Genomic DNA, 21,645 nt, shown 5'->3' with positions numbered 1-21,645 from the left:
AAGATAAGAAGATGAGGAGATTTATATAATATAAAATATAAAATCATTGTTAATTAGAGAATTAAAAAATATTTTATTTACCACTTGAGAATTCGATATAAATTTTCAATAATAATTTGTAACTCATATTATATAATAAAAATTTATAATATATTTATTTATAAGATACTTTTGTTTAATATATCACTTGAGAATTGGAATATTATTTTTAAATAGAATCTGTTTTAATCTTTTTGGATTGAAAAAACAAAAGGGTAAGTCATAATTTTTTATACATTTTTGTCTTGTCACATCTTATTCTAATTTTTGCATTTTTATTTATGTACTAATAATAGTAAAAGTATTATATTTTAGAATAAGAGTTTTTGGTAAAGTAATCATAAATATAAAAGAAAGACATAATTAAAGAAATAAAGGAAAATACAGTTGAAAAATGGAAAAAGAAATTTATAATAATAGGATATATCAATTCCATCATTTGGACATCAAAGAAGATGTATAAGAAGTACGAGAAATGAACTGCTATGTTGCAACCAATTATGAGATAAAGAGGGGTTATTGGTAGGTTTAGTTAACAGATAATCTTTATCTGTTAATGAAATAAAAATTAAAATATATTTTTCAAATAGAAAATACGTTGCATTCCAATTTGGGGACTACTAAATTCGCATAAACAAACGAGGAGGAGAATGAATATGTTATTTGACTTGGTATTTTATTCTGTTCTCAATCAAATGTACAAAAAGTAGCCATGCATAAGAGGATATATATATTTATATTTATATTATTTTGCCTTTTAAAATGGACGACACCATATGGGAAGGGTTAGAAGGTGGTGTATGTAAGGGGCGGAGAAGTGACATGAAATGGTAGTAAGGGGTAACTAGGGCCAGTTTACTTGGATCGGGCGTGGAGATATTGGTAATTATCAGCGATTCAAATGAGTAGGGAAGCTGGCAAAAGATGGCAAGCTGGTATTTGATGGAGAACAAGAGTTGAGGGATCATTAGTCGTAACTGTTCACTCAAACGCCTCTCTCCGCTCGTTTCGCTTGCCCAGTTCTGCCAACCGCATTCTTCATCATCATCTCTCAGTGTGGGTGAGTCGACTCCGTTCCGGACTCCATGGATTCCTCTCGCGAGTTCGTCAAGGACGTCAAGCGTGTCATTGTTAAGGTTGTTTCATACTCTCATTTTCTGCGCACCTTTTTACCGTTTCATCATCTTTCACCTTCGATTTCGTAAGCCCTAGTCTCAGAGTCATCAGGATATATATATATACATTCACGTATGATTGTTTTATCCTTTTTCCTGTGTATCCTTTTCTTTCTTGTTCACGGCTCTTTGCAGGGAGATTTTGATTTTTAAACAAATAAAGAAAAAAGTAATGCTATTCTGATTGGGAAACGAAAACAAAAATAAAAAATGCTGTTGATTGAGAAAAGTGACAACCCATGTCCTTTTCTATTATTATTTTCCCTTTAAATTAAAAGACTGATATAGACCAGCGTCATTATTAGACGCAATATTTTGATTTGGTTTTGAAAATATAGTTAAATTACTTAATGTGATTTTAATTTTTAATTGCATATTCAGATCGTTTCCTTTTGAAGATCGTCGCTTTCCATTTGTTTTGGCATTTGTTATTGAAAATAAAAGAAGAAAAGTGATAAGTCAAGTGAATGCTTCATGGCATTAAGCATTCTAATCCTTTGATCATTTATTGTGGCTTTAGTCAGATTTATTTATTTTAATTTTTTGTTTTTCTGGCAATCTTGGCGCAATTGGATACCATTAATTCTGTGCCATTCAATTCTATTGATTTGTTTCTCGATTTATTTTAATTAATTATTTTTTTAATTGATCTCAGTAATGGGATTTTGGCTTAGAAATTAAACAGACAAGTGATCATTTATATTATGTAAAAATTTGATGATTTATCATGCTTCCGATGATCCGGCATTATTAGCATTCACCATTTGTTTTGTTGACTGGTTGGTTTTTGGATGGTGAAGGTTGGAACAGCTGTGGTTACTCGAGCCGATGGAAGATTAGCAGTGGGTAGAGTTGGAGCTCTTTGTGAGCAGGTACATTTGGCTTGCAATGACCATTTGTTTGGAGGTTTTCCGAAAAGATTGCAAATCTAGCACATCCTGCAACAATGCCTTCCACTTGTTTTGCCTTTTGCTTTCCTTACCGTTTCTTCTTTCTGACAATATTATGTTTCAAATGAATGAAAACCCTACAGCTTAAAGAATTGAACTCCCAAGGCTATGAGGTCATATTGGTGGCTTCAGGTGCTGTTGGTGTTGGCATCCAAAGGCTTCGATACAGGAGATTGGTCAACAGCAGGTTTTGTCATCACTGGTTATGCTTGCTGGTTTCTTTTATCGCCTTGTTTCTTGAGATTGATTAGTGTTTTAGTTTCGTTATTATCTATAGTATATAAATGGTTTTGGCTTAACTCCAAAATTATGAGCATGGTGTTTTTCTGTGTTATTTTACACCTGGAAACTTTAGTGCTTGAAGCAGTCTGGATGGAAAATTATGCATGTAGATGGCAAAATAGTTCTGAGATAAAATATTTTGTCCATTCAGATGTTAAATTCAACCTGTGCCGAGCTGGTAAATTCTTAGCATTTACACCAAAATGCTAGGTTGATTTGATTCTTCTAGTTGTTAAGACGGAAAAAGGAAAAATGAAATCATGGTGTAATAAGTTGTTAAATCAATGATCATTTTGTTGGCGTGATAATTATTTGTATTATTAGAAAGACACTCATGTTTTGGTTCTAAAGAAAGAAGGAAATTTAATCGTTTCTTTCCTTTGAAAGGGAGAGAATGGATTGCCTGAAGGAATTCCACATTTGTTTTGCAGCTTGGATGATCTCCAGAAACCGCAAATTGAGCTTGATTCAAAAGCTTGTGCAGCTGTCGGACAGAGTAGTCTCATGGCTCTGTATGATACTTTATTCAGCCAGGTGAAAAATAATCTATTTACTATCGCATTCTGGAATATGGAATTGCATTAGAACATTTATTATGGCTTCAGTACTTACCTATTTATGGGTAGACTAAGCTAGTTACCATTTCTAATGCATTAGCCCCAGCTGGTGGCTGTTGTGGTTAATTTCTTTGAGGTCCTAATGAAGCAGTCGTCTTTATGCAGCTGGATGTTACGGCTTCTCAACTTCTTGTCACGAATAGTGATTTTAGAAATCCAGATTTCAGAATGCAACTTTCTGAAACAGTTGGATCCTTGTTAGATCTAAGGGTCATTCCTATTTTTAATGAAAATGATGCAATCAGTACCAGGGATCATCCAAATGAGGTATGTTACTGCTTTAAGTTTGCAGCTACTTCTACATTTGGCTTCATTTTCAGTTAATAAGAATTGATGATATTTCTAATCAATCAACAAATTTATAACGGCTCTAGACCAATTTACCTATATAGTAATGTTATATGAAGCCTATGTGCATATGTTCCTGTATAAGTACACAAATACACATATTACATGTGTTACTAAACTGGTGGGCCTAGAAGATTGGATTATCCCTACTTCTGGTATGAAATTTAGTCAGGCTGAAACTCATCACTGTCTCCCACCAGGGTCCAACTGGGCTCAGGGTTCATGGTCTAAACTAGACTGCCACAATGGGCTAGATGTATGTTTGTTGTATTCATATCTGTTTTGGTAGTTTTATGCAGTTTTACCCTTTGGAAGGTCACTGCTATCTGGCGCTGACACATTCATGGTTCATTTTGTAATTTTCAGAACTGGGTAATTTGGAGGCTTGCTACAAATGAAAAATGATCAATTACTTTCATGCATGCACATATGACAAACATATGGTGCTTTTATAAGATTTCTCATTATGTGCATCGAACATACAACACTACTTTTTGATTGGTAATTGCAGATTTACCATGAGGACATGGAAAATATAAGCGCTAGGTTTTTTTTTGGTAGCAGCTTGTCATTACGAAGCCACTGCCTAGCACTAATTTTGTTAAAACCCTTAGTTCATGCTTCCCCTGTTTTAACTCATCTTAAATTCATGTGTCTGTTACTTCTATGCTCCCTTTTTCTATTATTTATTTATTTATTTTATTATTTTTGCACTTCAGTTGCTTACTTATGTCATTTGCCAGATGTATATGTTGTCTGATTATGAAAACTGTTTTCAGGATTCTTCTGGTATATTTTGTGATAATGACAGTCTGGCAACTCTACTGGCTCTGGAACTAAAAGCTGACCTTCTTGTCTTGTTGAGTGATGTAGAGGGTCTGTACAATGCCCCTCCAAATAAGCCACATGCGGAATTAATCCATACATATGTTAAGGAAAAACATGAAGGAGAAATTACATTTGGAGACAAGTCTAAGGTTGGAAGAGGGGGTATGACTGCTAAAGTAAAAGCTGCTAACCAGGCAGCCGATGCTGGCACCCCTACAGTGATTACAAGGTACAGTTGTATCCAATTCTTGTTTCATCATACAGAACAATCCGAATTTGGAGTCAGGGATGCTTTCTATTTCCACAGCATCCAATGTTTGCAGACCTTGGATATTGGCCAACTAGTGGAAGGGATTGGTTTATGTGTTAGCTGTTCAGTCTGAATGGCCAGGTTTAACCATGTGGTTAAATGTGTGATGGTTAAACATGGTAATTGAGTACAAATATGAATGAAAGAAACTCGGATAAACCCAAATGAGGGGAGGGTTCTTTTATAAGGATTGTTTTTGGGAAACTAGAAAGGTGCTTGATTGATCATCTAGCTGGTTCAAACATCCAGTCTGGTTGAGAACACTGGCGTTTGTGTTTGAACATGTGGCTGTAGTTAATGGCAAGTTCTCTTAGTGTCTCAATAATATCTAACTGTGATTGAAAACATAACCTGATCCATCATTTGACCCAGTTTCAATTATTGAATTTAACCTGCTCCGTCAGAAGTCAATTCACCAAAAATCTAATCCTCCCTCCATTTCATTCTTAGATATTCCGTTTTTTTTTAATGCTTAATATGTATTATATATCCCAAGACTTGATTTATTATTGTCTTTGGGAGCCAATATATCACCAAGTATTGTGAGAGGCATGCTGGTTTTCTCAATAGGATGGTTGTTCCATGTTTGAATTCTAAATTTCTTTCTTTCTTGAAGTGGGTACGCCACTGACAACATTATAAAAGTACTTCAAGGGCAGCGTGTCGGTACACTTTTCCATAAAGATGCACATTCATGGACCCTAGTGAAAGAAATTGGTGCCCGTGAAATGGCAGTGGCTGCACGAGAATGTTCCAGGCGGCTTCAGGTAACTACATTCTTTATAATTGCACGACTAGAGGTTCTTGTAAGTAACATAACTTTCTTTGGCATCCAATATTTCCTCACTACAACTTCTTAGCTTTCTGTATTCTTTAATTTATAGTTTATTTGGAAAGTGGTTACACTGGAATTTTGAATAATCCATATGGATGCTTTTTCAGGCCCTGCCTTCAAAAGATAGGAGGAAAATTTTGTTGGACATAGCCGATGCCCTAGAAGCAAATGAAAGCTTGATTAAAGTTGAGAATGAAGTTGATGTTGCTGCTGCACAGGAGGCTGGGTATGACAAGTCATTACTATCTCGTTTGACCTTAAAGCCTGGGAAGGTGGGGAACTATTGATTAGTGGAGTACTATCATGACTAAGAGCTTGCATATTCATACCTACTTTGTTTCTTCTTCTATTCTTTGGTTTTTGGTTGCTAATGAGTTTTTCTTTTTTTCTTTTTTTTTTCCTTAATAAAAAGAAGACTTCATCCTGTTGTTATAACTGTCTTAGTTGGTGCTCTTCTGTTTGTTTCTCAAAGCTTGCCTGTCTTATTTCAATGTTTAATAGAAGCATGTCCATGTTCTTCATAAAATTCATTGTGTTATGCAGATCTCTGGTCTAGCAAAATCAATTCGGATGCTAGCAGACATGAAAGAACCCATTGGTCATGTTTTAAGTAGAATGGAGGTAAGAAAACGATCTGCAGAGTTATGTAATCTTGATCATCAATAACCAAACTATGAAATGAGGTTTGGATGGTTATTTAACGTGGAGACATCAATGTTACACGTCTCCCTTTTAGGTATCTGTAACATACTGATGGTATCTGACTTCTGCTTCCTATAAAAGTTGTATTATTTGTTTAGAAGTCTAGTTTTCAAATTCTACAAAACAACAATAGATTCAATCATCAAACATGATTACTCTTTGGACTCATGAAATATGCACTAGGCTTAATATGATTTTGTCCATATGCTTTGGTTATTAGTTGTCTCGACATCTGATGACTGCTCTTGCATCCAGCTTGCAGATGGACTTATCTTAGAGAAGACATCTTGTCCTATGGGTGTCCTCCTGGTTGTTTTTGAGGCACGACCTGATGCGCTAGTTCAGGTAGACAAGAAATTTCTCTTCTCATCAATCCCAGCATATTTTTATTGATTAGTATGTTTAAGGTTTACCAAGAAAGAAAGAAAGACTATTTAAGGTCCCACTGAACAAGTTGATTTGGTTCTGTTATGCTCAGTGGTGGCATCTGATATCATTAAGCAGTAAAGCAATGCTGCTTGGATGCATAAGGATTTTTCTATTAGCAGTGACTATGGAAGATAATTCATACTTCTGAGCCAATCTTTGGCTCTCCCATCCTTTTTCTCCTAGTCATTGAATAGACAGTGGTTTTGTGCTGTTGTCAGTCAGCTAATCTACTCTGTAGTATTTTCTTGATTTATTGACCATTAATTTTTTTAATGATTCAATAGATAGCTTCATTAGCAATTCGGAGTGGGAACGGTTTACTGTTGAAAGGAGGGAAAGAAGCTAATAGATCAAATGCAATCTTGCACAAGGTTTGATATCATTACCCATGAAATTCTTTCTCAACTATTTTGAAGCATGATATTAATTGATTTTCCTGGTCTACATTTTCATTTGAGCTACGTTTTTTTACAAGGATTTCTTCACTTTTATAGGTTATCACTGAAGCTATCCCAGATACTGTTGGTGAAAAACTTATTGGACTTGTCACTACAAGAGAGCAGATTCCCGATTTGCTAAAGGTGGGGATTGAGATTGGATATGTTTGATGGTTTTTCATAATAGGTTGGTTATTAACTTGTTTTAGTTCTGCCCCAGCTTGATGATGTCATAGATCTTGTGATCCCTAGAGGCAGCAACAAACTCGTTTCTCAAATCAAGGATTCAACTAAAATCCCTGTTCTTGGTCATGCTGGTAAGATAAATTGTGACTCTTTAAATTTATAATCTGCAAACTAGAGGTTTTATTATAGTGTTTGCTTTCAGATGGTATTTGCCATGTTTACATCGACAAGTCAGCTAATATGAAAATGGCAAAGCACATTGTTTTGGATGCGAAGACCGATTATCCTGCAGCCTGTAATGCAATGGTACTCCACTCCACATTTTCTGTGACTAACCATCTAGTTTTTGTTTTATCTAGCCTAGATTTATAGCAGATGCATCCTATTAAAGAACATCTTTACCAATCATTTATTAATCTAGTTTCTTATTGTTTCTCACCCGGTATTCTCAGGAAACCCTTCTTGTTCACAAGGATTTTTTGAGTAATGGTGGGTTCAATAAGCTTGTTACAGAGCTCCAACGTAAAGGTATGAATTTCTCCAGGAATTAGTATCCTCTCTGCAAAAATATGTTCTACATCTTCACCTTGTCTGTTAATACTGTAGCCAAGTTTCAAAGATTTTCCATAGAACAGTTATGATTGTTCTGCTACTTATAATTGTGAGGACACATAATCTGCTACATTTGGCATGTCAGACAAGAGGTCCGGATAGGATGTGATACGATATTATTTTCCAAGGATATAATATCCATAGTTAAAGATGTTCCACTCATGAAACCTTAGGTTGAGATGGGATATCCCAATCCAATGGATATACATATCCAAACGTGGAATAGGTTTTCTAAACAAACTTAGCCTTACAGTAGAAATTAACTAATCAGTGGAGAAAATGTATTGTAGCCACTCGATAGCAGATAGATTTGACAGTTTCTTTGAAAGTAAGTATTCTAAGAGAATCATTTTCAGTCAAAAAGAGAAGCCTGAAGTTAAATGTTTACTTTTCACATGGTTAATATGGGTTTCATCCATTATGATACCCTAAGAGTGCACTCCTCGATCAAGACTGGGAAGCCCAGACTCGTTAGTTTAGGCATGGAAGAACGTATTAATCCTGAGGTTTAGAAAACCATCAACTTAAGAGCTAGCTACTAGCAGTGATGTTGATCACAAAATAAAAATTAAAATCTTGGCTTGTACTTCATGGCCTTGAAGAAATTTGAAATTATTCATATGCTCAGGGAATATATGGTGACCATGAAAGAAATTATTTAGGCAAAAGCAGACCATTTAAGGGAGACATTGACATCTAATTAAACTGTTGTAAGTTCATCTGCTGCAGGTGTTACTCTACACGGTGGACCAAGAGCAAGTGCACTGTTAAATATTTCTCAGGTTAACTCATTCCATCATGAGTACAATTCCATGGCTTGCACAGTTGAAATTGTAGATGATGTGCATTCTGCCATTGACCATATACATCGACATGGAAGGCATGTTGAATACTCCCATTTTTCTTCTTTTGTTTAGCATATAAATATTTTATGGCCGTTTGTGATATTCTGGTTTCTCTTTAACTTTTCTTTCAGTTCTCATACTGATTGTATCATCACAGAAGACTCCAAAATTGCTGAAATTTTCCTACTTCAAGTGGACAGGTATGGATGATTTGATAATGCAGCTCTATCTTACAGTATAAAGATATAACAGTAGTGTATACCTTCGGCCGTGCTTCCTGAGTCTTTCTGGTTTTGTTGTCTTACAAATGCAATGGTCTGTAAATTGTTTGAGTAATTTATGCTAAATTGTTGCACATATTTGTGTTAACCTTGAAATGTGGCTCATTATCTATCTCAACAGTGCTGCAGTTTTCCATAATGCAAGTACCCGATTTTGTGATGGAGCACGTTTTGGACTTGGTGCAGAGGTATGGAATCTTCCAACTATCCAGCTGTTAGAAATCAACATGAAAGAATCTTGGTTTCATTTGTTGGTCTTGTTTGATGTTTGAATAGGTTGGCATAAGTACGAGTAGGATTCATGCTCGAGGTCCAGTAGGAGTCGAAGGATTGTTGACGAGCCGATGGTATGTAAAGTCTGAGTTTCTTTATTGTGCAATTAAGTGTTTTTGGTTTTTGTGTAATCTAGCAATTAGATGGGTTATGGTGCAGTAAGAAAAATGTCAGGCTATTAAGAACTAACATTTTGAGGGAGTGTATAGCTAATGTGGATTCTGAGATTGATGGGTTGGAAGCAAATGCAAGAAATTGGAAATGAGAATAGATAACAAATGTTTCTGCGTAGCCTCTTTTTGTGAGTGGTGGAGAGCTGTTGATTGGGCTTCCTAGGCACTGTAGTAGCTCAAATTCTGTACAATAGTCTTCTTTCCTTCAACAACCATGGCTCTACATTCTTCCTTCCAATTCATAGATGGGGGCCTTTTTTTTTCCTTGTTTTCTCTCCATGAAAGTGAGAATTTTGGTTCATGATTGATCTTATCTATTAATTGCTTCCATTGTTCTGTAAATGCAGGATTCTGAAAGGAAATGGACACATTGTGGATGGCGATGAAGGGGTCATTTACACCCACAAGAGTCTCGCTCTACAATCTTGATTGTGCTGCAAGATATCTGTCATGGGCCCCCGCTCCAAATGGCTCCAAATGACTGCTTAATTTTTATATTAGCTACTGTTCTTAAAATACGTCAACACACCTTCATTTCATGTCCTATGGAAATTGCCTGGGGCCGCAAGCTTTTTGTATTTATTTGCTTAAGTTTTTCAGTTTCATACGCAGCTTCTTGACAGTACATTTTGTTGAGAATCAATTTGGAGAATCGTTGAGAATCTAAAACAGAATTGGCATTGTTGAGAATCGTGCTTGTTTATTTATGGCACCCGTATCTTTGCATATCTACCTGAACGAATTCTTTCCAAGAAATGAAGGTAAACCCTCCTTGAATACCTCTGTAGTCCACAACCAAGAATCCAAATGCCCCAGGAATCTCTCAATGCTTTGAGTTTCAAATTGTTTTTTAGGACTCAAAATAGGCACACTGCAATATCAGAAATCCATAACCAGGAAAATGGATCTGAGAATTTAGAATCCAGAGCTTCTGGGAATTTATTGGTGAAATCTAATCTAAACCGTTCCACTTCGCAGATCTAGTCTGCAAAAGGTTAATGTAATGTCCACCAATTGGTTGAATTACCAAAACATTCTCCAATTCAACACGAACCAAAAACAACCCAAATTGCCGCTTACACATCTGGAATTCAAGGTAATTTGGCTGAACCATGGACCAAAGGGTTGGAGGGATCACACTCCAATCGCTCCTCAAGAATGAGCGATGTAGACTGAAAGGTAGATGAAAAATATGGAAAGTCGCAGGTCGGCTCCATGTTTGATGCTTCAGCTTAAGTCTGCCTTGGTGTTCCAAAGTACGCTGGCAGGGACGCGTGTAGGATCATGCTCAAGTGGTTTTTTTATTGTATGGCCAGGCTGGGCTGCCATAATCAAGTTTCTGCAAAACGTTTTTATACCAATAACTTGCAACTGTAGCTCCAAAAGCTTAACTTCCATGTTTTGTTTGAGAGAGATCTGGGTACTAGTTTATATGATGTCCAATTGCTTCTTAAACGAGACTTTCATAAACAAAAAATCCTGAGTTTTCTGTTAGATCAAAATAAGATTTGAGAATCTTCTATCATCTCATATTTCTCCATCCCACAGTTCTTCCAGGCTTTTGTAAGGGCTACAGCTTTCATGGACTGCAGAATCCCCACGAAGAAGCCTTTGCTGCATCAGATATCATCAGCATTTTAGAATCCTAAGTAGGCAATTCACTGTCTAGGACATGCATGTATCTAGGTGCAAATGTATGTCCTGAGGCACATTTACCTGGTGGATAGCAGAAAATTTTGAGAAGAGTTCTGGAGGGATGGACCAGTCAAATAAACTGAAGTTCTCCTTAATCCTAGACTCATGTACACTCTTGGGAAGGACACTGTGACCGCTCTGAATACCCCATCTGAGAGCTACTTGTGCAGGTGACTTGTTCAGCTTCTCAGCAACCTCCAGCAATTTTGGTTCCTTCAAGATTTCCCCTTTTACCCAAGACCCTGGGGATCCAAGAGGAGAGTACGCCTGCAAAGAGAATGTTCATCCATATGCTTCATTCAAGTTTCATTTGATACCACAAATTATGCCAATCATCAAACTGGAAGATTGTACAGTGAATACCGAGAGGTGAACACCGGTTGATTTGCACAAGTTGTGAAGTGCAGTTTGCTGCCAAACGGGGTGGCATTCCACCTGAACGACAGCAGGTGGGACTTTTGAATATATGAGCAGGTCCTGCAGCTTCTTTGTTGAGAAGTTGCTTACCCCAATTGCACGTGCCTGGCCTGATGCATACAAGCCCTCCATTGCAGTCCATGTTTCTGAGAGGCATAATGGAGCCATGACATCAGGGTCCCACCCACGAGAGCCAGGCTGTGTCCGAAATGGCCAGTGTATCTGTAACACACAGTCATATTCCAAAACCATTTCAAATATATCATCTCTGCATTTCCAGCATAGTACATGATTAGACAGACCGACAACAATATGAACTATTACATAATCCAGATGGCACTTGCCTAGGCAAGATACGCCCAAGAGTTGAGACTAATAAGGACTTTTAAACTGGGTGTACTGCCTAGGTTTTGACTGAGATAAGATAAAGTTTGTAACTAAAAATAAACTCAATGGTGGTAGCACTTCAAAGAGACATACAAGATATAGGTCAATATAGTCAAGTTGCAGGTCTTCTAAACTCTTGCTCAATGCCCTGGAGACATCTTCTGGTGCATGGTCACTGCACCTGTAAATGATATAATATAAGTTCAAAAGTTTCCACAGAGAACAAAATGATATGTCTGGGGTTGGGAGCCAGAATCTCACTAGAACCAAAATGATAAACAATATTCAACCTTAGAGAATAAATATGAAAACTAATTGAACAAACAGAGATAAGAAATTCTAAATCAAACAGAAGACAAGAGAAAGAACTATTAGGAACTTACCATAGCTTAGATGTGATCCAAATTTCATTGCGCTTCACCACTCCATTGGAAAATACTTCCTTCAGTGCTGCCCCTATCTGCACCAGATCAATATATCACAAAAAGTTACCCTATATGTATAAAATATTGAGCATGATGAACACAATGAAGATGCATTTACTCCTGGAAATAGAACAAAACTGCATAAACTGTGTTAAAGTGGTTGTTCACCAAATGACCCTTGTGCATTGTAATTAATCTTCCCCTTCGCCACAAGAATCAATTAAAAGATCTTGACTAAAAAGAAACTAACAAAAACTCAAAAGAAGTTTACCTCTTTTTCATTATCATATACTCGAGCACAGTCGATATGTCTGTAACCAGCCTGCATCCATTTAGGAACCAGAACAACCATACCTTAAGATCAGGTTTTTATAACTGTAACAGAAAGAAGAGACATGATTTTTATGAGGGAAGGCATGCTAGGAAATTGTTTTTGACAACAATTTTGTTCATTAGGATAGAAAACAGTTTTTTTTTTTTTTTCTATAAAGATTTTACTAATATCAGCATTTGCAAATTTTGTTCTGAAAGGTATCTTAAGAGTAGATTTGAGGGGTTTTAAGTATTTTTGTAAAATGTTTTGAAAACAATTGAATATAAGGCGAATATATTTTGGAAATTTTATATTTTACTCAAGTGCAACAAAATTTTGTTCGAGAAAATAATTGAGAACTATTTTGAAAAAGTGTTTTTTGAAAGCCAATTTTTAAAATTATTTCTTGAGAACTTATCAAACATTACTCGAGTTTCTTAATACTATGTTTAATTTTAAAAATTTGCCAGGAAATTGGAAGAAAAAACAATAAATCAATAAATGAAGGAAAATAAATTTTTTAAATAGAAAATGAAGAGCTCAAGAACGTAAAAATTTCTTCCCAATTTTCATGTATTATTATTGTATTTCTTACTTTCTATTACAATTTACAACCAAACAGAAATCTATTCTCTCTTTGTTTTTCCTTTTCCCAGTTTTCCTCGACACCGACATCCAAAAAAGTGGTGGAGTTTTGAAGTTAGAATCCCTAACTTACCAGACGAAACAAACTTGCAATTTCAGAATTCTTTTTGTATCATTTGTTCATAATTTCAGTCCTACTTAATTATTTAAATATGATCTGCAATTGTAATCCAGATATCACACAAATTTAACAACAGAGAATAGATGACAGCATTTTTCTTTCTCCAGAATTCAATTTAAGGAAGAGAACCTTAACGGCAGCGATGACAGCTTCACCGACCACGCCGGGAGGGGCTTTCCAGGTTCCGAGACCGATGGACGGCATCTTAGCTCCGGTATTCAACTCAAAATACAATTCACTCTCTTCATCCATTTCTTCTTCTGCCAAAGAAATGTAACTGAGCCACAATGGATTAGAGAGGATAGGACGGGTTTGACGAATGGGAGATGGTAATAGAATAGGTTAATACCTGAGGAACGTGAGATTGTTTAGGAGCGAAATCAACAATCAGGATAGCCGGCAACCACCAACCTACTCATGCCCAAATGTTTTGTTCCCTCCGAGTTTATGCCGAGAAAGTCGGATCTGTGGTCGTCGTCTTTCCATAAAAACGATCAAGTGTGCCTCTTTACCTATGTCGGTTTTTTTGGCTATCTCATAGCTTAAAATTATTTTACATAATTGCGTATTACATAGAATTTTCTATTTTTGAACTCAAAATCGATTGTGATGTAACGTCTGGGGGGATTGGTCAATATAGTCCACGGGTGAAGAAACTTTAAAAGGTTTGGAATCCTGATCTTGTAACGCAAGAAGTTGGTTGTGCTGGGTTTGACTGGAGGAAAAGGGGGAAATCTCACCAGGGAAAGCAGTGACTCCATTTCATACTTCTTTAGAAACACCCACAGCCAGTGGAATGCTAGACTGACCGATAATTATTGTCATAATCACCAACTCTCATGACGTACGTGAGGTATGTCAACACTTATTGTATTGTGGCCTTTCTTAAAAAAAGGAAAAGTGTGGAAGCAGAAAGAAGGAATTTAGCAATTGACAAACATGTCTCTATATGTCGTGTTAGCATTAAAATTCATAGTATTTGAAAGCAACTCTGCTAATAGAGCAGAGAAAATATGTTCCTTATCTAATCTCCACGGGACAATTTGGGCCGACAGATTCGCAAGGCTAAACAATACCCAAATGACTTAATGAGACTCTCATCAATTATTTTCTTTAGATGATAAGATTCTTGTCTTTTTAGTTCAGCTTTACTAAACATGTACATAATTTCTTGAATTATTCAGCATAAATATAACCGTCACTGCGAATATTCACTAATATGTCTGTATCAGATCTCACCATCCCAAAATTCCTCAACAGTCTTGTAGGGGCTCAAGGTGTCATGGACAAAGAAGCTTGCTGTCATAAGTCTTGCCTGCAGAGTTAAAAACCAAACTGTTATTACTTATTATTATGAAAGAACGGGTAAGAAGAAGAGTATCTAGCACAAGATCCTGTGCCTCTCAAATGATCTTATACTTCCTTGTATATCGCCACATACACCATCCAATCGATCAGTCGTTAAAGGAATCAAGTAAAAAGATTTATATAGTGGCCCACTAGTCAACAATTACTAGGAGCCATGATGATAAGGGAATCGACAGAGGCAATGAGGAAAAGAACTACTTGCCTGCTCAATTTCAGAAAACTTAGCAAACAGGTCTTCAGGTGTAGACCACCCAAACACATCAAAATTCTCCTTGATCCTTGATTCACTTGTACTCTTGGGAAGCACGCTATGACCCATTTGCAGGCCCCAGCGGAGAGCAACCTGTGCTGGAGACTTGCCCAATTTCTCTGCAGCCATAGTCAGAACTGGATGCTTAAGGATATCACCTTTGAACCATGTTGTACCTGGAGAACCCAGTGGTGAAAACCCCTGAAAGATACATGAAAATAAAAATTAAAGAAAAAAGTTATTGTAGTTTCTAGATGAACATAGTTGAGTAAAAAAAATGAGTAAATTAAGGTTTGCTCTTCAATAATATAATTAGCTAATGCAAATTTCAAAGTGAATAAAAGATTGGCTACACACAGTTAGGTGAACCCCCTTGGATTTACAGAAAGCATGCAATTTGCTCTGCTGCCATGAAGGATGACACTCCACTTGGATGACAGCAGGAGGAACACGTGCAACCTCCAACAGGTCCCCCAGTTTCTTTGTGGAGAAATTGCTTACACCAATAGCTCGAGCCTTGCCAGAATCATAGAGTGCTTCCATTGCTCTCCATGTGCTTGGTATATCTGGTTGGGCGAGGTTTTCAGGTTTGAAGCCAACAGAACCCTTTTTCATACTCATTGGCCAATGGATCTACAAGAATCAGCCACATTTAGTTACAACCAAATAATCTCCTGAATAATGCAATTAAATTAAAATGCTGATCAACCATTATTCAAAGTTTGATTGCTTTCTAAGTGCCTAAGATAGAGACAAGGTTGCAGAATAAAGGGACTCAAAGATTTGGCCATATTTCAAACTTCGCTCAAAGATCTAAAGATGACATGATTATCGAGATTCCATCTTCTGAGGAATGCCGTTCTTCAGTTATGAACTTTTCTTTCTGCAAACTTCACAAACTTTGATAGGGTCCAAAGACCTGCATTGTTTATTCGATGACACATTCTTCTAGTAACTTTTAACAAACAACTAGTGCAATACATACAAGATACAAATCAACGTAGTCGAGCTGCAGGTCCTTCAAAGTTCTGTTTAGTGCCTCCGGTACATCTTCTGGTGCATGATCAGTACACCTGCAGATAATTTAAGTTGTGAATGGTAGAAGCTAAGAACTGCAAGAGACCAGTTTACTCTAGAAAAGGAAAATGAATCAGCTAGTGGATAGTACAAACAGCACTGCAACAGCAGCATCTTAAGATAAAGAGAAACAGATAGCTATATTGTTGCTATAATGTTAATATTTTCAATGAAAGCCAAAATCAAACTGAGACAAACCAGAGCTTGGAGGTAATCCACAAATCCTCACGCTTCACTACGCCATCATCAAACAGCTTCTTTAAAACAATACCGATCTAGAAGAAAAGAAAACAATATCATAGTGCTATAAAATCCTTGTTACAAGTCATTAACTTTCAAACACTGAGACATCAGAATAATGAACAGTGCAGAGACCACTGATCATTTGTGAATTAGCAAGTTCAATTTATGTCGAGGGTTGGGATCGTGTCCCTATGGCCATAGCCTATGTTTGGGCTATGATTGAATTGACTAGGCATAAGCAAAAAAAGGTCCCATGGTTTATGTTACTTGTTTACCTCATAATTTTCCTATGTCAGGTATAAACTTCAGAATCAAAACCAGGAGAATCAATGAATATGTAAAGTGCAATTGAGTAAACTCAAGAATAGAAACAAAAAACAGTGAAGAATGATGGCCAGCAGAGATCCAAAATAGTGATTTTCATTATGTTGGATCCACCACCCAAATAGAAAGGGACATAGAAAGTAGCAGAAGCCATATGAAGTGGTAAAGTGGTTATAGGGGTGTCGGTGATCATCAAAGACAATGGGGAACAGCAGTTGAATGATTTTAGTTAATAGAACCAATCAACTTTGAACATCGAAGAAATATACCCAGATTAGTATCAGAAGGAAAAATCAATTGCTTAAAATGATTTAACCTACAATATTGTACAAGATATATACAGACAACAGTTACAATGATGAAGATGATAACACAGAATATCAAAATCAGTTCAGCATATTTGCAGTAATTACCTCCTCCTCATTGCCGTAGACTTGAGCACAATCGATATGGCGGTATCCAACCTGTAGAGACCAGGAATAAATATGCTTGAGTATGCATCATTAAAACACTAGATAATCATTTTCATATCTAAGAGAAGTCTCTCCTTTTTGTTTAGAATAAGTTGGCGGTGGGTAAAATTGAAGACTTAATGCACAATAATTTGAAGCGCTTTAAATGATTTTTCCTGAATTTTTGGACTCCAAAGTTATTACAGAATCTGTATTTTGAATATTAAGATTATTCAACAAAACGTACTTCTCTGAACTACAAAAGTTAATGTATTTACACTCGTTGAAATTAGGTAAACTGTAAAAGACTGATGAGAGAGACACAGTGGAGGAAAGAGTTGATGAGAAGTGGCTTCTCTGATTAATTTTAAATATGCATGGGAGAAGTAGCTTCACAAAGATTACTTTCAAGAGGGTGATTCCCCTCATTAAAGAAGATGAAATCACAATACAAAGAAGACCCCTAGTTTTGTTCTCAAGTGTTGATCTCCTATCAATTAATCAGAGAAGCTCCACCACTTTTGGGTACATGATCGTCCATGAGTTGAATGCAGAAGCGCATTGGAAAGAGATTTTATCCTGGAAGGAAAAGAAGCATCCAACCAAAAGTAGACTGTATCTAGTTCTAAAAGCAGACATGACATTTGTGCTTGCAGAAAATTTAGTTCAAAAAGGTTCAAAAAGGCATCGAACCAACAACTTCATCTCCAATCTGGTAAAAGAACAGACTGTGGTATCAACACAAACGCTATTCTTCTACCGCAAACACTAGATACCAGCAGTTCCTTGAAGAGCATTTCCATACTACCAAAACACACTTTTAACAAACATTCAAAAGATTGGAATAGGTGCATGGTATTATCAAAACATATGCATCTTGCCTCTCAAACTACTCACGCGCTGATGGATCCCAATTGTTCTAAAAAAAATACTGACGCGCTCTTTTTACGTTTCAAGATGATTTTAGCCTCAGCAAAACTCAATCACAAATCCAGATCCCAAGAATTCCAAAAGTTCTTGTAACCATAGAGCAAGAAGTCATAAAGAAGAAGAAGAGAGACCTTGATGGCGATGGCTACAGCCTGGCCGACAAGACCTGGATCTGACTGCCACGTACCCAACCCTACCGAAGGCATCTTAGCTCCAGTGTTGAGTTGAAAGAACCGGATGTCGTCCGACATTTCCAGATGATCTGAAGATGGACTACTCTACAGACTCCAAAGATGTGAAAAAAAAAAGAAGGTAAGAGTGTCAGAAGCTCCTCTCCTGTCGCATCTTGCTCTTGCTGTCTTAACGTTACATTTTGTGGCCACAAAAATCGAACCAAAATATTTTTATTTTAAAAAAATCCACATTGGATTTGAAGATAATATCGAATCTTACGTGGACATCTATCTTTTTCTGTTTCAAAAGATAACGAAACCGCACCTCAATCCTTTTGCCTTTTAAGCGTAAACTCCCTTTTTTTTCCTTTTTCACTAAAAATAATTATCTTGCACCAACTCATATATTATAATTATTTAATTTATTTTTTATTTTTTATTTATGTAAAAGAGGTTTTAAAGATAATATGTACGGCAGCATGAATTAAAAAGGTAATTAAAAATCTAATTTTAAAATTTTAAATATATATATATTTATCATTGGTAGGAAAATTTCATTTTTAAATTGCTACACTAATTTTATTAAAGGTACTCAAATTTTTATCAAATTTAAAGCAGTTTTAATTTTAGAAAGCAAGTTGAACCTATTTTGGTAATTTAGTAATATATATTTTACAATTTAACATTCTCGGTATCATTATAATATTTTGTAGAAAAAAATCCATTACTCAATTTATGGAAGTTATAATACTACCCTTAATAGTTAATATACGTAAGGGTAGCACTTGGGCAACTAGTGTTTGATAAGAGATATGAATTAAAAACTTATTAAAAAGTATTTTTATTTTTTTTAATACTACCCTTAATTTTTGATATAATACTACCCTCTTTCCTCCCCATTTTCTCCCCTTCTTTTTTTTCTTCCCCCCCCCTCTCCTCTCTCTTTCTTTCCCATTTTTCTCTCTTTTTTTTTTTTTTCTTCCTTCTTCCCCCACTTTTTTTATTTTTATTTTTATTCGCTCCTTCCTCCCCAACCTAGCCCACTCCACCGACATCTCCAACACGGCTGGCCAGTTGCCGCTGGCGAACCACTGCCGGCCGGCGACCCCCCTTCCCCTCTCTCATTCTTCCCTGCCTTCGCTTTCTCACCTCACTCATTTTCCCTTTTTATTATTCATTTTATTATTTTTTTTCTTCTTTCTTCCTCCCTCAACTCCACACCGCCGGCCACCGCCGACTAGCAACTCCGGCTATTTCCCTTTTACTTTATTTTATTTTCGTTTTATTTTTATTTTTTATTTTGGTTCGTAAAGTAATTGATTTTGTTTGTGTGGAATTCAATTTGGATTTATTTATTAATTTAGGACCAAACTATTGAACTATTGGAACGTTTGATTGGGTGTAGGTTGGTTTTTTTTTTTTTTTGTATTATTATTGTTATCGGATTTTAGGCTTGTATTTTTTTTTTTTTTTACTTGATATCAAATTGGTAAAATGTGAGATATTTTAGGTGAGTTATATTTGTTAATTTGAACTAAATTTAATTAGATTAATTTGAAGTTTATTTTTGAGTTTATTTAATTTAGATTTGAATATTTGTTTTGGACTTTGTATATTTTTATTTTGTATAAGCTCATTCCACTTGATATTTTGTTGGTTAAGTATGGATGAATTTGTATAATGGGGAGGCATTGGACTTTTTGTAAGTTTGCTTCCATTTCTATTGTTCTTATAAAATATTCTTTTATTTATATTTATTGAGTGTATATAGAATTAAACATTTAATAACTCATAAATTTTGTTTGAATCGAATAAATAGTTTTAACAATCATGTTTTAATAAAAATAATAGTCCAAAAAATGATAAAGCTTGACATGAAGGAACCAATATGAATTGAAAGGTCATTATAGGTTATAAATGAAAAAGTTATTGTCAATGAGAAAATAGATATATGCATGAATTTCTTATATAATTAGAATAAATTAAGGTAGATATAAGTAATATAATAAAAATATTATTAAATTATGATTTTTTTTTTTAAAGCATTACCTAAATTTTTATTATGAAATTTGATAATAACATTTAACTATTCATATTGAAAGGAGAAACATAATTTACACTTATTTTTTATTGAATAAATGAAGAATGAAAACTATTATTATTATTATTATTATTATTATTGGAGAATTGAGTATATATTAAAGAGGCTTTTTGTTTTAAATTTGGATTCAAAAACAATTTAATTAAAAAAATTAATATTTGTATTTATTTTTATGTTTTTAAGAAGTTAAATAAACTAATATTTATCTAAATAATTTATTGTTGAATAGAATAATTAAATAATTAGAACTAAAATATTATTAGAGAGGAAAAAATGTATCATACTAATATATGTATTTAATCATCTATGTTTTTTTTCTAAAACTTTTGGTAATTATATTTAAATTTTCATGTTAAAATTATTTTAATTAGTTTTTTAAAAGAGAAATACTATTTAAATCGATTTTTAGGTTCTTAAAAAAAGATTAATTAAATAAAACATAAAATAATAAAGAGATTAATTAAACAAAATAAAAAATAAAATAATGATAGGATGTAAAATGCATATAAATGTGATGATAAGAACACTTTAGGAGACAATAAATCGAGAAACACTTCTTTTAGTATAAATATTTCCAAATTAGAATCTAAATACTACTCATAACATTCTCTCATTTATTTAAATATAATGTCAGCCATATAACATTACTAAGGAAAATACTAATTTGGAAACTTGATTTGCAAAAGGTTCATCCAAAAGCAGCTTCAAGCACAATTTCACTGATTGAACCAAACATAACCCATGTCAAATCCTTTTTCCCCTATTTATTTATTGCCCCTTGATCATGCTGCTTTTGTGTATCTTGTTACATACACCTAAATAAATACACACAAAATTCCTTGAGAACTCACCTTATCCGAGTCCTTGTTACTGAATAGGCAGTGGTCAACCATTCAAGCGATTAAGATGGAGCCCAAAAAGGAAAAAAGAAAGAGGTGGGGTTGGGGATGGGGATGTGGTGTTTTCCAAATCCACAGGAGTGCCACAGATGATGATATATATAAAATTTGAAATATAAAAATATAATGCATTTTGGTTTACCGAGTCGAAAAATGCAACTGCTATCAAAATTACGCTCAAGTTAATTTTCCTCTTTTATTAGGAGGGAATGGTGGCAAGCTGAACTGGACGACACCTTACGCCCAATTCAAGCTGAACCTGATTTAATTAGCAATTCACCTAAACTGAATTCACAATAACTAGCCATTATTTGGAATATTTTATGCTCTCTGAGTTGATAATCCTAACGACTGAATCTACTTATTGTCTTTTTAGTTCAGTTTCACTAACATCTACATAATTTCTTGAATTATTCAGCCTAAAAATTTTGGATTGCATAGCATTGAAACATTTTCTTTTTCTCAATTTTGGAGCATGTACCATTGCTTTCTATACTTCCAAC

General features: G+C 35.1%; 3 protein-coding genes and 1 long non-coding RNA gene across 6 annotated transcripts; 2 read left to right on the top strand and 2 right to left on the bottom strand.

Moving 5' to 3' along the window:
• The first annotated feature begins 777 nt into the window (after window positions 1-777).
• LOC100266504 (pyrroline-5-carboxylate synthetase-like) lies at window positions 778-10,073 on the top strand. The gene is made up of 20 exons (XM_010655938.3): window positions 778-1,175; window positions 2,015-2,086; window positions 2,248-2,351; window positions 2,878-2,980; window positions 3,169-3,330; window positions 4,191-4,468; window positions 5,166-5,316; window positions 5,492-5,656; window positions 5,928-6,005; window positions 6,342-6,431; window positions 6,800-6,886; window positions 7,010-7,096; window positions 7,173-7,269; window positions 7,341-7,444; window positions 7,591-7,666; window positions 8,480-8,630; window positions 8,727-8,795; window positions 8,998-9,064; window positions 9,153-9,223; window positions 9,670-10,073. Exons 1-20 carry the CDS (start codon window positions 1,125-1,127, stop codon window positions 9,749-9,751), a joined length of 2,145 nt encoding a protein of 714 aa, XP_010654240.1. The 5' UTR covers window positions 778-1,124; the 3' UTR covers window positions 9,752-10,073.
• A 163-nt stretch (window positions 10,074-10,236) lies between these two features.
• Window positions 10,237-14,142, bottom strand: LOC100244158 (NADPH-dependent aldo-keto reductase, chloroplastic). 3 transcript variants are annotated; one of them, XM_002273103.4, is made up of 8 exons: window positions 13,675-14,142; window positions 13,455-13,602; window positions 12,518-12,568; window positions 12,205-12,281; window positions 11,915-12,002; window positions 11,381-11,656; window positions 11,039-11,284; window positions 10,237-10,936 (listed from the first exon to the last, which is right to left on the bottom strand). In XM_002273103.4, the coding sequence occupies exons 2-8, from the start codon at window positions 13,575-13,577 to the stop codon at window positions 10,850-10,852; spliced, it is 948 nt and encodes a 315-aa protein (XP_002273139.1). In that variant the 5' UTR covers window positions 13,578-13,602; window positions 13,675-14,142; the 3' UTR covers window positions 10,237-10,849. The 3 variants fall into 3 exon arrangements, with proteins under 3 accessions (XP_002273139.1, XP_010654238.1, XP_010654239.1); XM_010655936.3 differs by having other exon boundaries at window positions 13,455-13,585; XM_010655937.3 differs by lacking the exon at window positions 13,675-14,142 and having other exon boundaries at window positions 12,518-12,621; window positions 13,455-13,545.
• A 113-nt stretch (window positions 14,143-14,255) lies between these two features.
• LOC100249316 (NADPH-dependent aldo-keto reductase, chloroplastic) lies at window positions 14,256-18,471 on the bottom strand. Its single transcript, XM_002272999.5, has 7 exons — window positions 18,101-18,471; window positions 17,001-17,051; window positions 16,219-16,295; window positions 15,929-16,016; window positions 15,301-15,576; window positions 14,896-15,144; window positions 14,256-14,640 (listed from the first exon to the last, which is right to left on the bottom strand). Exons 1-7 carry the CDS (start codon window positions 18,218-18,220, stop codon window positions 14,554-14,556), a joined length of 948 nt encoding a protein of 315 aa, XP_002273035.1. The 5' UTR covers window positions 18,221-18,471; the 3' UTR covers window positions 14,256-14,553.
• LOC132254179 (uncharacterized) lies at window positions 17,416-18,238 on the top strand. Its single transcript, XR_009466424.1, has 2 exons — window positions 17,416-17,661; window positions 17,714-18,238. It is a non-coding gene; the product is annotated as an uncharacterized LOC132254179 (long non-coding RNA).
• Window positions 18,472-21,645: the final 3,174 nt, after the last annotated feature.

Source organism: Vitis vinifera, chromosome 8 (genome assembly GCF_030704535.1).
Source record: "Vitis vinifera cultivar Pinot Noir 40024 chromosome 8, ASM3070453v1".
NCBI lineage: Eukaryota > Viridiplantae > Streptophyta > Magnoliopsida > Vitales > Vitaceae > Vitis > Vitis vinifera.
Note: the sequence above shows the minus strand (reverse complement) of the source record. Positions and strands in the feature narration are given on the sequence as shown.